At 42.4% G+C, this 18,055-nt stretch overlaps 1 protein-coding gene across 1 annotated transcript in view; it reads right to left on the reverse strand.

Moving 5' to 3' along the window:
* The window catches only part of papss2b (3'-phosphoadenosine 5'-phosphosulfate synthase 2b), a 79,165-nt gene that overhangs the window by 10,478 nt on the left and 50,632 nt on the right, over positions 1-18,055 (reverse strand). Inside the window, exons 8-10 of the mRNA XM_072557838.1 lie at positions 9,433-9,638; positions 7,603-7,738; positions 4,792-5,060 (exon numbers count right to left, since the gene is read on the reverse strand). Coding sequence (XP_072413939.1) covers positions 4,792-5,060; positions 7,603-7,738; positions 9,433-9,638 — 611 coding nt within the window. The remainder of the gene's footprint in view (positions 1-4,791; positions 5,061-7,602; positions 7,739-9,432; positions 9,639-18,055) is intronic.

Raw genomic sequence — 18,055 nt, forward strand, 5'->3', positions numbered from 1 at the left:
AAACACAAGGACTTGTCTTTTGCGAGCAAATGGAATTTGTGCCTTTTTTGAGTTAAATAAAAGCATGGAAGACAATAGCTCTCCATGGCAACACATCAACTAATCAGAGCTACTTTTAAATTTGGCTTTCTTGCATAAGTTTTAGGGCAGCACACGGCTCAGTGGTTAGCACTGCTGCCTCACAGCGCCAGGCAGCCAGACTCCATTCCACCCTCAGGTCACTGTCTGTGTGAAGTTTGCACATTCTCCCCGTGTCTGTGTGTGTTTCCTTCAGGTGCTACAGTTTCCTCCCACAGTCCAAAGATGTGCAGTTTCAGTGGACTGACCATGCTAAATTGACCGTAGTGCCCAGCAATGTGTAGGTTAGCCATGGGAAACGCAGGGTTACAGGGAAATGGGGGATGGGTCTGACTGGGAAATTCTTCAGATGATTGGTGTAGACTCGATAGGCCGAATGACCTGCTTCCACATTTAGGGATTCTATGATGAATGCACGACTAAAAGTTTCAATGGTTTGTATCTTTTCTCAGCGATACTCAAGTGTTGCATTTCAAGAACTCACCTGGACATGAAAACGTGTGATTGAATTCAGAGGGAGATGAGGAAGCACTGGATCCACCAAAACATTTGGAGTGAAGACACAAAAAATGCAAAAAGCTTTGCCACTTCCAAAACAGATGAAGTAGCCCAGACATCTCCCTAATACTGACCAATTAAACTGGTTCCAAAAGTTCTACTGTGGCAAAGTAACATTGAGAACAATGAAATCTAACATTGTTACTTTTCCTTATTCTAACAGTTTACTGAGAGATGAACTTTTAGAATGCTCTGCCATGTGACAGGGCTAATCAAATCATCATCATTTTGAAATTTGTAGATTGCTTTTAACACTCCACCAATGACGTTGATCACGGATTGCTTAAAACAAATAAACGTGTTCATCTCCTTCCCCTGCTTAGATAAAAAGGTGAAAGAGACGTCTGTAAATTCACTAGATGCCATTTTCTCGTTCCAGCAGGAGTAGACTGGCAAAGGATCAGTCACTATAATTGCGGTTGCGGGCTTTCACCTTCCAGTGAATAGTAAAACTCTTCAGAGTCACTGAATCAGTTCAGTGGGCTTTATTTTTAACAATACATGAGAAGCTGGTTACAGTTAGTAAGTTTGCTGATGACACCAAAATTGGAGGTGTAGTGGACAGCGAAGAGGGTTACCTCAGATTACAACAGGATCTGGACCAGATGGGCCAATGGGCTGAGAAGTGGCGGATGGAATTTAATTCAGATAAATGCGAGGTGCTGCATGTTGGGAAAGCAAATCTTAGCAGGACTTATACACTTAATGGTAAGGTCCTAGGGAGTGTTGCTGAACAAACAGACCTTGGAGTGCATGTTCATAGCTCCTTGAAAGTAGAGTTGCAGGTACATAGGATAGTGAAGGTGGCATTTGATATGCTTTCCCTTATTGGTCAGAGTGTTGGGTACAGGCGTTGGGAGGTCATGTTGCAGCTGTACAGGACATTGGTTAGGGCACTGTTGGAATATTGCGTGCAACTTTGGTCTCCTTCCTATCGGAAAAATGTTGTGAAACTTGAAAGGGTTTAGAAAAGATTTACAAGGATGTTGCCAGGGTTGGAGGATCTGAGATACAGGGAGAGGCTGAACAGGCTGGGGCTGTTTTTCCTGGAGCGTTGGAGACTGAGGGGTGACCTGATAGATGTTTACAAAATTATGAGGGGCATGGATAGGATAAATAGACAAAGTCTTTTCCCTGGGGTGGGGGAGTCCAGAACTAGAGGACATAGGTTTAGAGTGAGAGGGGAAAGATATAAAAGAGACCTAAGAGGCAATTTTTTCATGCAGAGGGTGGTACTTGTCAGAGGATGTGGTGCCAGAGGATGTGGTGGAGGCTGGTACAATTGCAACATTTAAGAGGCATCTGGATGGGTATATGAATAGGAAGGGATTGGAGGGATATGGGCCGGGTGCTGGCAGGTGGGACTAGATTGGGTTGGGATATCTGGTCGGCATGAACGGGTTGGACTGAAGGGTCTGTTTCCATGCTGTACATCTCTATGACTATATGACTGTAAATACTAGTGATTTAAATGCTGACTGTGCGCGTGTTTCCAATCTGGATTTTCCTGTAGTGAATTCCTGGTTTTCTGTCTAGTAATTTAGATTGATGGAGAATCAGGCAATGTAGTCTTGACTTTTAAGAAAAATTTAGTAGTTGCTACAAGATAACTCAAGGCTTATAGAGGTTTATAAAGTCCTGAGCGGCATAGATAAAGTGACAAGCAATGGTCCTTTTCCGAGGGTATGGGAGATCAAAACTCAGGAGCGTATTTTTAAGAGGAGAAACGTTTGAAAAGGACACAAGGAGCAACTTCTTTACTCAGGGAGTAGTTTGTGTATGGAATGAACTGCCAGAGGAAGTGATGGATGCAGATATAGTTACAGCACCTGGAAGACATTTGGATAAGTACATGAATAGGAAAGGTTTGGAGGGATATGGACCAGGAACAGGCAAGTGGGACTAGTATAGTTTGGGAACATGGTTGGCATGATTAGAGTGAAGGTTCTGTTTCCATGCTGTATGACTCTATGACTCTACTAATATTCTTAGGACCAGCATCCCATTTTCTACCTTTCAGATACTTGCATTTGTACAAAGCTCTGTTGCTTGTATTTTAAGCTGCTTCCATTCATTCTTTACTGACCCACACCAACTCCCAAAATTTCCATTCAAAAATTCTTAATCTTGATTACTTCAAGGCCTCAACCTCAATTTCTCAGTAAACTTAGTTCTACATCCCTCTGGGAATTCTCCATTCTTGCAATTTTGGCCCATTGTACATTCTTCACACACAGTTGGTGGTTCTGCCCCAAGTCCTGGGTTCAGGAATGCACTCCCGAAACATTGTTCACTTCTTTCTCCTTATTTAGGACCCTCCTTAAAACCTAACCTCTGACCAAGCTTTTTGTCACTATTCCCACCATCAGTGCTGTGAAGCACCTTGTGAGGTCTATAGTAAAGGTGCCATGTAAATGTTGTAAGTGGCACATTGTGTTGGGAGTGATTGATTACAGAGCCAAGCCTGCACTGTGACTGTGATCCAAGTTAGAGTTTACCAGCTCCTCTTCAGTGGGTCAAGCATCTACCTCGAGAGCTCCTCTGGATGTTGAGAATAATCCTATGCCAGATATATGGGCATGCTGGGCACTCTCAGCTAAAGTTGGGCTAATGGGGGGCAGATGAGAGAGGCTGCATACCTTTGGGCAGAAACGCTATCTGTTCTCCTCCATGATGAACCACCTCAGCTTTCTGCCTTGATATAGAACCTTTAACATAATAAAACATCCCATGGCAATTCATAGGAGGAGTATTGAACAGAGGGGCTGAGGGGATGGCATGCTAATATGACTCAGCAAGCACTGATGGATGGCTCAAGGGATTTGGTGTGCATTAGGATCAAGACAGGGTAAGTGCCACCATCTTCTCTCTAAGTGCTCACACTCACTCTCCCTCTGCTACTGTATCCACCTTGTACCAAGGCTCATGCCCTTCCATGCTCACTACTGCCTGCAACATCTTCCCTCACTCATTGTCACCCAACTAACAACATCAACTCTGCATTTCCTTGGTGCTGCCTACTTGCTCAGGACATGACCCATCTGCATTAACAGTAATAGCTGTAATACTCATTCCCATTCCACAGAGCACAATAGAACAGCAAGACTCAAGACAGGCAGTGGGCTGCCCAACATCTTGTCTTCAACCAGCATCCTGACTGTGACCACCCAGAGTTAGGTCTGGACTGGTATCAGAGGGTACCCTTGACATCTCTGCTGGGAACCAAAGACGAAGACTGCCCCCTTTCATTTGACTGGAGCCTGAAAACAGCTATGACAGGCTTCCTGGCTTTGTGTCTGTGGGAAACAGCACAGCAAAATAGCAGTAACCTTGCAACAGGCCAACATGGCACGGTGTTGTTGCCTTCACTGCTGGTCTTGAGGGGAAGAGGAAGTCCCACTCTCACTTCCACACCGCTCACCCGAAAAGCAGGGTGCTGATTACCCCCTGTCTGCCATGTCAGTGGCAAATGTCAGGAACCATACATTGTGGCTCCAGATTAACAGTGCTCACCTGGGCTTTTAAAGATAGTGTGGATGCAGGACATACTGGTAAATTCTGAGATATCTGCTGAGTTGTGAATTGTTCCAGCAATGTTTGTGATAAGATGTGATGGAAATTGGATGTGAGAAATGGCATAGGGCTGGGAAAGGTAATGAATGAGGCAAGTTTGGTAAGATACAGTGAAATACCTCGCGAGGACTCATGGTGACTAACTGTCCAATAAGCACAACACAAAAGACAAATAAAAACATAAAATTCACCTCATTATTTCCAGTGCTTGTCATAACTCTTCACACAGCAATAGTGCTCATTTTCATTGATCTCAGTTGATCCTCATAATATCTGTATCTTTATAAATCACATTCCAACTCACCCAAGTGCATTGTGAGCAGAAATGATACCACTTTGGCTTCACATCATAAGGAGCTGGTTAGGAACTTTCAAAGTGGTCAAACCACTTGGTGGAGAGTTGAGGGGTGGGTCACAGAAAAGCTTTAGCAAAAGAATTAGCAGAAATGGAATTGCTTCCATTTTTCAGAGGAAAGCAACAAGGAAATTCAAACCATGTTAAATGAGTTAAGGTCCAAAGCTCCTTGCAGCTGAGTGGTCATAACTTGCCCGTTTACAACCTGCCTTTGAACTTTGACTTACCTCGGTTGGTCCGGCATACATCATGGGTGATGGGAAGATGGCTACAATGGTTGACTGTGGGTCCAACACCCCCTCTTCCAGAACTGCCGCATGTTGCTTCATGCGCCAGTCCAGTGGCACATCGTCATCTTTGGTCCAGCCGCCAAGCGGGTGCAGCAGCAGCACAGGCCGCTTGTAGCCTCGCTCCAGAAGCCGACGTTTAGTGTCCTGCATCAGTAGAGCATGGCCATTGTGAACAGGGTTACGGAGCTGGAATGCAAAAATGGCATCTGCAACAAAGACAAGAATGGATCACACTTCCATTACCAAGGAACAAATTACTGGCTATTTTATTGCAATTATTTGGCATGACTAATAGATCATGATTTTTTAAATTCATCCTTCTCCAGTTGGTAAGTTATTTTCTTCCCATTTGAAGTGCAATAACTCTATATCATGCATTGATATCGTGCCTTTAAAGTACCAGCCTTTAAAGTACTTTAAAGTTTAATCAAATAAACTTCCAGTTGAGCTGAAAAGTTGAGGTAGATTTCAATCTCATAGACCAAAAGTATAGTCTATTTATTGCTCCCACTACCAGCTGCACTTTGTGGATTCTCTAAACCTAATGACAGAAGCAATCCTCTGAAGCAGACTACATTTCCACATCAATGTGAAATCAGTAATGCCATGTTTTTGTACAGAAATACAGGCAAAGCAGTTAAATCATTGTGAAAAAGCAACCTCATAAGATTATCCAAAAAAAAATGTGATCTTACTACTTTCAAAATGGTTCCAAATGTCCACTCTGACATTTTGATGCAACTGTTAACTAAAGCTTATAGCGAGAAGCAACAAGTAGCAACTTATATTTATAACACCTGTTACTGAGTAAAATGTTTCAAAGGAGTCTTCAATGACTAAACATGAATACGTGTAATAAGAGTCAAATAAGGAATTTTTAAACCAGGTGATCTAAGATCAAAATGGTAGAGTCATAGTCACAGAGACACACAGCATAGAAATAGATCCTTTAGACCAACTCGCCCATATCAACCATAATCCCAAACTAAACCAGACCCACCTGCCTGTTCTTGGCTAATATCTCTCCAAACATTTCTTACTCATGTACGTACTCAAATGTCTTTTAAACATTGTAACTGAACCCACATCCACCATATCCTCTGGAAATTCATTCCACACATAGAACCACTCTCTGGGTAAAAACATTCACCCTCATTTCTTGTATAAATCTTTCTCCTCTCACCTTAAATATGCTCCCTAGTCTTGAAATCCTCACCCTAGAATAAATACACCTGCCATTCACCTTATCGATGTCCCCCATGACTTTATAAACCTCTATGAGATCACCCTCAACCTTCTACAGTCCAGCGCAACAAAATCCCAGCCTACCCAGCCTTATAAATCAAAGCTTCCATTCCTGGCTACATTCTGGAAAATCCAGGTTTCATGGATATTTTAAAAGGAAGAACGCCAGTTAGTGAGGTAGGGAGGTGCAGGGAGAGAATTCCCAAGCTTTGGGATATCTAACTGAAGATGCAGCCCCCCCATGGTGGAATGATTAAAATTGGGAGTGGACAGGAGGTTCAAATTAGGAAAGTGCAGATCTCTCAGAGGGTTGTGAGGCTGGAGGAGAATACCGAGATTGTGAGCTGTGAGGTGAAAATCAAGTTGAGAATAGTGAAATCAAGGCATTGGTTGACTAGGAGCCAATGTAAGTCTGTGAGCACAGAGACAATGCGGAAACAGGACTTGGTGAGAGTTAAGAAGCAGAGTTTGGGATGACCACAAGTTTACAGAGAATGGGATTTGGGAGACCAGGCAGAAGAAAATTAGAATAATCAAATCTGGAGCTAATAGAGACAATGGATTCACAAGAGTTTCAGCAACAGATGAGTAGAAACATAGGGCAAGTCAGTGATGACATGATGTTGGAAGTGGCTGTCTTGTGATATGAGAATGCATTTTTACCTTTTACCTTTTTACCTTTTACCTTGGGTTTAAGCCAGTTAACTGCCTTAATCTCAGAATGTCGCTGAGCAAAGTCAATGAAGATTGAAATGGGATCCAAACCAGTGGCTGCAGTCTCATCATTGTTTAATTGGAGGAAATTTTCTCCTGGTCTGGTATTGGAAATCCTAGTAGAAGCACACCGGCCTATAACACAGGAAACTATCTGATCCTCACTACAGGCTCCTTGCCAGTGCAATTTGAAACCGATCCCATTGCCTTGCCCCCTCCCATGTCTTATATCATCCCCATTTCAAAGACTTAGCACTTTTGTCTTCAGTGGTGCAAGGATCCAATACCGGTAAAAAGCATCTCATACTTCTACATTTCTCCACATAAAGAAATTTCCCTCTTTCCAACACTCAGGGAACCCTCATCACTATCAAAATCATTTTAAAACTTCTCCCCAGTCTGCACAATAATAATCTGCAGACAGAGTTTACAGTAAGATTTCATTGCTGGAATTCATTAAAATTCTGTACTTGTTACATGATTAGTAGAAATATTAAGGATATTGAAAGAGTATAGCCTGGACTCAAAACCCCATTTTTGTAGGAGATCTAAGATCCACTATTCAAAAATGGGTAAACTAGTTTATCTTTGTTAGCCCTACATGGAATAAGGACCAAAGGCAGAACATGGAAGTGCTGGTTAGGTTAGAGCGATTTATCACAGAAGGGACTGGAGATGACTGAAGGAGCCAGGCTGGCTTGGCACAGACAATAATGGAGTGAATTCACTCGGTTCCTTCATTAACACTGAGCTAAGGAATGGAAATCTAATAGCAGTAAGAAATTATACCAGCATTCATGTCCTTAAACTTCTGCTTGAGTTCCTGAGGGGTTAGACGATACTGATCCAGGCCATCATTCCATCGAATCCTCTCCAGGACCTGAAGGTCACCTCCAACAAGCCAGTCTCCACTTTCCATCACCATCTGAAATAGGTATTATTGAAGTAACGTTTAGAAATGAGCTTTATTTCAAATAATTTGCCACTAACTCCAGATAGGGTTCACTCGGCACTTATCTGTAAAGCACAACACTTTAGAAACGGTCTTCTGCCTGATGAACTTTTGTTACCCAAAACACAAGACCGTTGGCCAAGACAGTGTAATTTAGAACCCACTGGAATGTTTGGCCAGGTTTAGGGTTAGTGGCATGGCTCATTAAAAGCTGCTTACTTGTGTTGCCTAGTTCTCCTAGGCTCAGGTGTGTCCTTGCGATTGGCATCACAGAGAGGGTCAGCACCTGCCCCTGAATTGGATCCCTCAACACACACTGGCACTCACTGCAGGGGAGTGTCACTGGAGGCTGGCTGCCAACTCTGGCTTGATCTCTGAAGGTTCCGCAACTGAGCGACCTTTCTTGGTTCTCACCAGAGACCAATGAATCACCTTCCCCAGTCCCAGCAGTTTTCCCACCTCATCTATTTCCAATATTATTAAAACTAACAATCCCACAATAATGGAGTAACTACAATTAGAGGCGCTCAAGTGGCTGGAACTGAAGGAGTGTGTAGATCTTAGTCACAGAGATAGGGAGGGGTGGGACCACATTATTTTTAACTCCCCTGTTTTTCTCCTGGATGACTTACAGCATTGTCTGGTTGAAAGAGCTTACATTCAGGCAGACATTAGGGTCAGGTCCAGGAGGGCTGGAGCCTGGAATTCAGACACTTGCCCTTTCCCATTGAAGCTGAACTCTCAGTAACAAACAATCCTGCACTTCAGATTGCTTTTTTCTCTTTACTCATTCACAGGATGAGGACATCGCTAGCTAGGCTGGTATTTAGTGCCCATTCCTAATTGCCCAGAGGGTAGTTCAGAGTCTACCACATTGCTGGAGTCACATGTAGGCCAGACAAGGTAAGGATGGCAGTTTCCTTCCCTGAAGTACATTAGTGAACCAGATGAGTTTTTCCAACAATCGACAATGGATTTATGGTCATCATTAGACTCTTAATTCCAGATATTTATTGAATTCAAATTCCATCATCTATCATGAAGGGTTTCAAACCTGGATCCCCAGAATGTTATATGGATCTCTGGATTAACAGTCCTGTGATAATACCATTAGGCCAACACCGCCCTCAAAACACTTCTATGATATCGAAATGAAAGACCATCAGATAGAAATGGCCATGCTTATAGCGGAAGGAGCCTATACAAGTCTGGAAAGGAACCAAACACTTTCTATATCATTAGCTTATTCAAAGTCATTCAGTTGCAGCCTCCAAGTTTGGTTGCGCCACTGTTGGCAGCCATGCAGTCAACTACAAGTCTCTGTATCTTCCCTTAAAACTTTCGTGAGTGAGCTTCATCATGTGTTGCAATCTCCTGATGTGAGTTGGTGCCAAATTGTGACATTGTTCCTCCGAAGTGCCTTGGGATATTTTGTAATGTTAAAGCTGCAGTAAGAATGCAAATTTCTGCTGTTTAAGTTCGGGGGCAGAATGATGTTATAGGTTAGTGTGAGGTTTACAGGTACAAGTGGGGGTTCGCTGTGGAGGTGGGATCAGGGTGAGGTTAGAAGTTCAGTGTCAGGGTGAAGTTAAGTGTTGCTAGCTTGTTCCCCAAATCAGGTAGCGACTTAACAACCAATGACCCACACAACCGGCAGCATCACATACCTTAATATAGGGATGTTTCTCGCATGTTGTTCCCCATTGTCGTGCACAGCGTTCCTCTTTTCTGTGTGGATAAAATTCTGGGTTTTGAAGTATGGCCACTCTCCGTCCTGAGTAGACGAGGGAAAAGGCTGAGCAGCACACCAAGCGCTCCTTATCTTCTGTGCTTACCGGCAGGACAATTGGAATAGTCAGATTGATAACTCCACCTACGGACAACATGCTCAGTTACCCTTCAGGTAGAATCTTTTACCGCAAAACAACAGCTCCTACTATCACTATTTTAGTGATACAGAAATGTCATTATCCCTCAAGCCTGCAATTACTTGACGGCTGATCTGTCTCTTAGCCCGATTTCCCCATCGTCACTCCATTCTGCTTCATAGACTTACCCAGTCACCCAAGCTCCACAAGTTACAGGCTGCTGGGGTTGGAATCCCTGAATTAATACTATTCCATATGAATAAGCACCTCCTAATTTTCCTCCAAAGTGCCCTTGGTCTAATTTTAAGACTAAACTCACCTCCCCTCACCCCCGATGCTGTTTGTGATACTCTTGCCAGGGGAGATAGGGTGGATTGACTGAAACTATCAAAACTTTTAAACATTTTGGTCTGATCATCCCCATTCTTCTGTACTCCAGGAGATACCAACCAGATTGTGTAACATGTTCTTAAACTTGCATCCTGAGGCTGACCAAGAGTCAGGCATAATAAATTATGCATCATTTAATCTTGAATAATTGGGAATGAATATTTTCTGTTCTAATGCAATGGTACAGTTCACTTTCGGCCACAGGAGGCCAAATGTTAAATCTGGTGGGAGTTATGCAGTTGGGAAACCGTGGAGTCCACTGTGATGTGACGTATGGGAGAGAACTCCCACCTGAACTAGCAGAAAGCATTAGCTGATAACGTATCCCATCTGTTCCTGTAGTCTTGTAGCAAACTGTCATTTTATCCAGTGAGCAGGCAAATCTCCAGACAACAATGTGGGGGCCTCATTTAAAAATGTAAACAATTTTCTGACATTTTTCTTGGATCTTGACTGTATTTTAAATATTTATTCAAGTTTTTTCGTAAATCCACATAACTTTTATGACTTTTTGTTACTTTGAAGACTGTTTGAATCACATTAAAGCTGCTCTAACATTACAAATGATGGTGCAAACACAATTTTGTGCAATCTAACTCCTTCAATTCCTTCTCCTGATCATTCTTTTCCACATAAATGTTCATATCATTACAGTCAGATCATTTTGCTGTGCAACAAAAAGGTTAAAACTTGACTTAAGCTAGTTCACAGATTTTGAAAACAAATTAGTCTAATACAAGAGTGAGATTTTAAATCATTTAAAACAAATTCAATTATTATTTGACTCTTAAAATGTCAGTTGTGGCCCACTTGACGTGTTGGCACACTGGACAACCATAAAACGGTATGAAGCAGTCTTCCTTCCACCTTGTTATGTTAACATGTGACAATGTTCAAATTGTGCCTTTTGCAACTTCTCCCAATTTCACACATCATAAATGATCTGCTGGCCCATTTGACAGACATACTGGTCAGTTAGCTCAGTTGGCTAGAAGCTGATTTGCAATGTAATGCAATACCAACAGATGGGTTCATTCCCACACTGGGTGAGGTTATCATGAAAGATTCTCTTTCTGAACTCATCCCCTCACTTGGGTTGTGCTGATCCTTGGGTTAAATTACCACCAGAATTGTCTCTCTCTAATTGAAAGAGCAGGACTATGGTGACGTTATTTTTTTATTCTTGCCATTACACTGATCAATCACATTGTCTTGGGAATTTCCAAGAATCAATAATTTTTTTTCCATTAATTCATAGATGTGACTATTGCTGACCAGTTTTTTCTGACCATCCCTGATTGCTCTTGAGAGGATATCAGTGAGCTAATGTCTTGATCCATTGCAGACCATGGGGTCCAGGTACCTAAGGTGGAATCTTATATGGTCTGAGTGATGACAAATGTATAGGAGAACCCAGTGACAAGTGCAGTGAGAAGTAACTTGATGTCAAGATCACCTTGTTGCATATTTTACTCTTTTCTCAAGTAATTTGGCAAGGCTTTCATTAGAGGGGGGTGGGATGTCAATTAACAGTCATTAAAACTTGTTAAACACCTTGTTACGACAGCCCACCTCTTCAACACCCAGTCTCTCATCTGACCGAAATCACCAAACAAGCTCGATGTTGGGGCAACTTGAGAAGGAAACCAGCGCAGGTAACTGATAGACTCAGTTTACTGCTTGCTCCAAACAACCAACATGGTGGAAACTGGGCACCAATGTGGGCACCAGCCACCTGCATCCCACTTCCATGGACATTAGTACCTGATCTCTGCCAGCTTGTAAGAACCCTCAAGACACATCTCTGATCCACTTACAGAAAGCTTGTGCACTTCAATGGTGTACCCACAACTCTCATTGCCATGCTGTGGCAAGGACACTGGGTGCTTAGGGACCACCCCCACCCCCATCTTAGGGACTTTACCAGGCTTCATCTCCAGACTCTTCACTCACGGTCAGAACTTTCACTCACTCCAAGCCTACCTGGATGTAAACAGCATCCCTGCCTCACTTTGTCCCCTCTGCTGGAGATCCCAGGCTCGCAGGGCCATTGAGTACAGACACAAAGCCAGAAGCCTGACCTGGTTGTCAGTCATATCCAGGCAGATAGCCTTTGCTCAGGGGTTCCTGACACACTAAGTCAAGAGTAGCATCCAATACCAGTTCAGGCACTACTTGGAGTGGTCAGAGTCAGGATGTTCTCTTCATGAAGGGACCAATGATTTGCAGCATACCAACCAATTTTCATCTTTAGTTTGTAAGATAGAGAAAGAAAACCCAATAGGCCGCATGGTGACCAACCCTCCAAAAAACCTGATGCAACTTGGACTTAGCCAAAAGATTCAGCCCTGGAGGGAGGAGTTTCACAAATTTGATCCAATGACAACTAAGAAACAGCGATATGGGTCTAAGTCAGGACAGTGTATGATTTGAAGAGGAACATGCAGTTACTGACACTGCAGGTGGCAGAAGGGGTTTTGGAAGGTGCTGTCAAAAGACTGTTGCGAAGATTTGGAGTGTATGTTGTACATAGTACAGCCCGCCATCATTATGTGCTGGGGGTGAAGACACTGAATGTTTAAGCTGGTGTCTAGTAGGCAGGCTACTTAGTCTTGGATGGTGTTGGAAGTTCACAAGATTTGTTGGAGTTACGCTTATCCAGGCAAGTAGAGAGTATTTCATTTCACCCCTGATTTGTACCTTGTAGGCAGGCTTTTGGGAATCAGGAGTTGTGTTATTCTCTGCAGAACTCCCAGTCTGGGACTGCAACCAGCTGAGAGAGAGAGTTTCCCTCATTCCCACTAACTTCAATTTGGCTAGGACTTTTTGATGCCTGGTTAAGATGCACCTTGATTTCAAGTTATCCAATCTCACTTGGTCTCTGGAATTCAGCTCTTGTGCCCATGTTTGGACCGAGGCTGTAAGTAGATCAATATCTGAATGAATGGTCATACTAGGAACAAACTGAGCATTGGTCTGCAGGTTATCCTGAGTAAGGAAACATTGATAGCCCTGGTTAAGTCTGATGGGGCAGCCTGTGTGGAAAAAGAACACCTGGATAATTTCAAATTGCCAGGAAAGTGCTTGTATTGAAGCAGGACTGAACAGCTTAGCTAGGGAGCAGCAAGTTGCAAAGCACAAGCCTTCAGTAACATTGCTAGAATATGATCAGGGGCCCATAGCCTTTTCAGTATCTAGTGCCTGTAGCCAGTCCTTGATATCACAAAGAGTGAATTGGCTGCACTCTAGGATCTGTAGTACTGGACCTGAGGAGAAAACAAATGTGGATTTTTATTTCTAGCTTTCAGCCTTATCTTTTGCAAGGTGCTGGCGAGCCTGCCCTGGAACACTATGAGCAGTGTGTTCCCCTTATTTAAGGAAAGATATCAGTTCATTGGAGGTAGTTCAGAGAAGGTGCACCAGGATGATCCCCATCTGGAGGGGCTGTCTTATGAGCTTAGGTTAAACAGGTTGGGACTCTACTCACTGGAATTTAGATGATCTCAGTGAAGCATATAGGATTCCTAAGGAGCTTGACTGGGTTCCCCCTCAGGGAAGAGTCTAGGGCCAGACGGCATACTCTCAGATTAAAGGGGGGCCAATTTAAGACTGGTACGAGGAGGAATTTCTTCTCTCAGAGTTTTGACTGCCTTTGTACTCCTTGCCGCAGAGTACTGCGGTGGCTGTGTCTTTGTGTATACTTAAGGCTGAGAGAGATAGATTTGTGTTCAGTCGGGAATGGAGGGTTATATGAAAAGGGCTGTAATGAGGACGTGAGGAATGTCAAATCAACGATGATCCTATCGGATGGTGGAGCAGGCTTGAGGGTCTGGAAGGCCTACTCCTGTTCCTATTCCTTATGGTACAAGCAGCCTGGGAGAATAATTACAGAGATATTTAAAAAAAAAATCTTTGTTAGCCATTTTCAATGCCCGTCTGGCTGTGTGGGACTGTTAGAGACAGCAGCTTCTGTGATGGAAGTCAGTTGTCATACATTCAATCACAGCTAGCAAATTGACTTTACTGCTAGAACTCATGAAAGCGATTGCTACGATTCCAGCTTGTACTTATCACATTGTCATTGGAAAAGCCGGCAGCAGAGTTAAACTTTACTGTCTGGAATTCTCTAAACCCTTTGCAAACCTGCACCTATTAAAAAATAAAAGTCTCAAAATCACTTCCTCAGCTAGGGTTTGGGTCACTGCTCACCTCCCTGACTAAGGCGATCAGGAAGGGAGAAATTATTTTTCTTATTTAAAACTCAGTTGGTTCACTGATGCCCTGTCCAATCAAGTTTACATATTGTGCCAATCCAAAATTACATGGTTGATCCTTAAAGCTCTCTGAAGTATCTATTCAGACTCTCAGTTGTAAATTCATTCAAAAGACCCACCAGCAACTTAACAGTGGCAATGACTGCAGTCAGAGATGTTGCCATAGAAGAAAGTCACTGCACTAGTCATCTGGGACGAGGAATTCAAATGCTACCAATCTCAAGTTTCCTGTTGCCTGCCACTTCAACAGCCCACCTGGCCAACAATTCTGTCCAAGTCTTGCTGCAGTGCTCCAGTGAGGCTCATTGCAAGCTGGAAGAACAGCACCTCATTTTCTACTTGCAGACCCTGCAGCCTTCAGGACTCAATATCAAGTTCAGTAGTTTTAGAAACTGAACACCACCTTCCATGTATTTTACCCCCTCCACACCCAGGTCCTATCAATGACATGGGCTGCTTGTAGCATAGCCAAACCATTTCACACACTCATTGTCCCCATGAGCAGTTTTATATCAACCATCCCTCCAACTGCCTAACTTTCTTTCTCTCTCTCAGGGCTCCTTCTCTACCCAGGCGCTCACTTCCTTAGCCATGCCTCCTCCCACTCCAACGCCTGTCATCAGCATAAATACCGCCTTTCTCTAGCTACTATCACTTCTGAAGAAAGGTCACTGGACTAGATATGTTAAATCTGCTTTCTCTCCACAGATGTTGCCAGACCTGCTGAGTTCCTCCTGTATTTTTTTCTTTCAAATCTTCAACGTATACAGTTCTTTATTTAACTTTTGTAAGTAACGTCTCTTCTTAAATAATAAGTCCATGAAGACACCTTCACTATTTCGTGAAGGGAAATGCCTTTGGTTTCAAAAAGATTTGTCATTGTCTTGACAGCTGGCAACAGTACATTGGCAACTTGATGAAATATGTGATCCATATAAGAAGATTGGCTCAAAGAAGAAAGGGCTGGGAAGTTATAAAATATCAATCATTGAACACTCAAAAACACATCAGAACTAATTAATTATATTTGAAGCATGTTATTTGGCAGATGTGGCAACCAAATTAGCATGTAACAAAATCATATATTAAAAAAAGATTTCTCCGTCCATTTTGACACTTTTTAAATTCCTATCTGACTAAATTAGAGCTAGTTGTTTGCAGTTGTGACTGATCCTTAACTTCTCTGTCATTGCAATTTATGTATCCATGCCATTATGCTTTACCCAATATTTAATTTGGAATTCTTTATTTTGAATTTTTTAACTGCCAGCTTTTCTAAAGCGTGCTTTGCCCGATAATGAATTATTGCTTTTGGTTCAACACACACCCCAGCTTATTTATTTCTGAAAGATTAGGTTTTCGTGGATGAAAGTTACAGTTTGTACTTTCTTTCACAATTGAATATAATGCTTTGTTCTTGAAGACTTTGTTCTTTAAAACTTATCACTGATTTCAAGCAAACCACGACTTTATATTTCACTAATAATGATGAGTTTGTAGATACAAAAAAAAATCATCTTTAAAAAGTTAGAAATAAGGACTGAGAAAAATCTCAGGAATGTTGAGAATTATTTTGGTTAAACGTATTATGGTAAATGTATCATTCTGTGACTTATGCTATAACTTCCAGTCAGTTTCTAATCAGAAAGTCAGGTAGTCACACAACTAAGGAAGGCCACTGGAATCTCTGCGTAGGCTTAGTTGGGACCTGGGGACAGAAGAGAAGGGGATGTTTGGAGGAAACCCCAGAGATTTTCTCATGTGATCCCCTGATCTGCTGAACCTCCCTTTTGGTCCTCTTCCAAACTAACGTGTCATACATTGAGTTACTAATCACTCAAAACCAGCTCCGCTGAGCAGACATCATTATTGGCCCAATACCAAAAACTGTTCCACTTGGAACTTGGTCACAGCAGGAGACTCCAGAGGGCAGGGAAATACTTTACAGATGTCTTCCAAACATCACTGAAAGATCAAGCACACTTGCCGACTCATGGAAGTCTCTGGCTTTTGACTGATCAATATGAAGCAGATACATTTGGGAAGGCTCCAACTTATAGACAGATTGGGTAGAGGCAAAGTAAGGCATCAGTATGAGTGCACAAACCCATGAACAATCGATAAGGGGTAGGAGCAGCAACACACAATTCAGCCCATTGACTCCACTCTGCCAATCAATGAGATAATGGCTGATCTGATCATCCTCCCCTCCACTTTCTTGTTTTTTTCCCTGTCACTCTTGGTACCCTTACTGATTAAAAATCTGTCTATTTCAGGCTTAAATATACTTAATGACTCAACTTCTACATTCTCTGCACTAAAGAATGACAAAGATTGACAAACTTCAGAGAAGAAATATTTCTTTTCCTCTTTCTTAAAAGTGTGACCACTTATTCTGAGATTATGCCCTCTGGTCTTAGACTCTCTAACAAGTGGAAACAAACAGTGTGCATTTACCCCGTTAAGCCACCACAGAATCTTGTATTTTTTCAAAGAGATTCATTCTCATTCTTCTAAATTCCTCATAAGGCAGCCTATCCATACTTGGGATCAAACTACTAAACCTTCTCTGGACTGCTTCCATAACCAATATATTTTTCCTTAAGTAAAGGGACCAAAACTGATCACAGTATTCCAGCTGTGGAGCCGTGTAAAGTTTTGGAAAGACTTCTTAGCCAATGAACTTGTATATTAGCTTTTTGTGACATACATGGGGAATCCCAAATCCCTCTGTGCTATAGATTTCTACAATCTCTCCCTATTTAAACAATATTCAGCTCTGCTATTCTTCCTGCCAAAATGTATAGCCCCATGTGTTCCCACATTATATTTCTTCTGGCAAGTTTTCGCCCACTCACTTACACTATCTATATCCCTGTTCCATCCTCAGCTCTTGCATTCCTACCGTTTTTTTGTGTCATCCATAAACTTGGCTATAGTACATTCACATTCCTCATCCAAGCCATCAGTATACGTTGTGGCCCCAGCAGTATTTCCTATGGCACATCATTAGCTACAAGCTGCCATCCTGAAAATGCCCCCTTTATCCTAACTCTCTGTTTTCTACTAGCTAGCCAATCTTTATCCATGTCAATATACCACCTTGAACACCACGGGCTCTCAGTTTATTAAGTAGTTTAATATGCGGTACATTTTGAAACACGTTTTGGAAATCCAAATATATTACATTCACTGCTTTCCCCTTATCTATCCCATCCACCTATCTCTTTGCGCATCACCTGCTCTGCATGGGGGAGCGCCTGCAGGTTGTGCTGAGAAGCCATCAAATGGAGCTGACGAAGCAAGTGATTCATAATCCTGAGGGATTGCTGAGGAAAGAGAATTCAAATGAGGGTTCTTCACCCAGGCAGTAATGAGAATGAGGAACTTGCTATTGTATGCAATAGTTGATGGAATAGAATTGACATTATTTAAGGGAAAGATAAACACAGAGAGGGAAAAGTAAAGTTTTGCTGATTGGGTTAAATGAAGAGAAATTGTAGGTTACTGAGGTGCAGCATTAATACCATCAAGGAAATTATGGGCCAAATGGCCTACCTCCGTGCCATCTATATTGTGTAATTTGATGTATAACTTGTTGAAGATGATACCATTATCTCACAGTGCTGCTTCCTCATTTATGTAACCCACCTCAGCAACAGCAAAAGCTGGCAATCGAAAGTTGCATTGATAACTTTATTCTGCAATATTTCATCTTCTGTGGTGAGTGCAGAAAGGCCAGCAATGGGGGAAAAAAA

The sequence above is a fragment of the Chiloscyllium punctatum genome, chromosome 38 (assembly GCF_047496795.1).
Source record: "Chiloscyllium punctatum isolate Juve2018m chromosome 38, sChiPun1.3, whole genome shotgun sequence".
Taxonomy (NCBI): domain Eukaryota; kingdom Metazoa; phylum Chordata; class Chondrichthyes; order Orectolobiformes; family Hemiscylliidae; genus Chiloscyllium; species Chiloscyllium punctatum.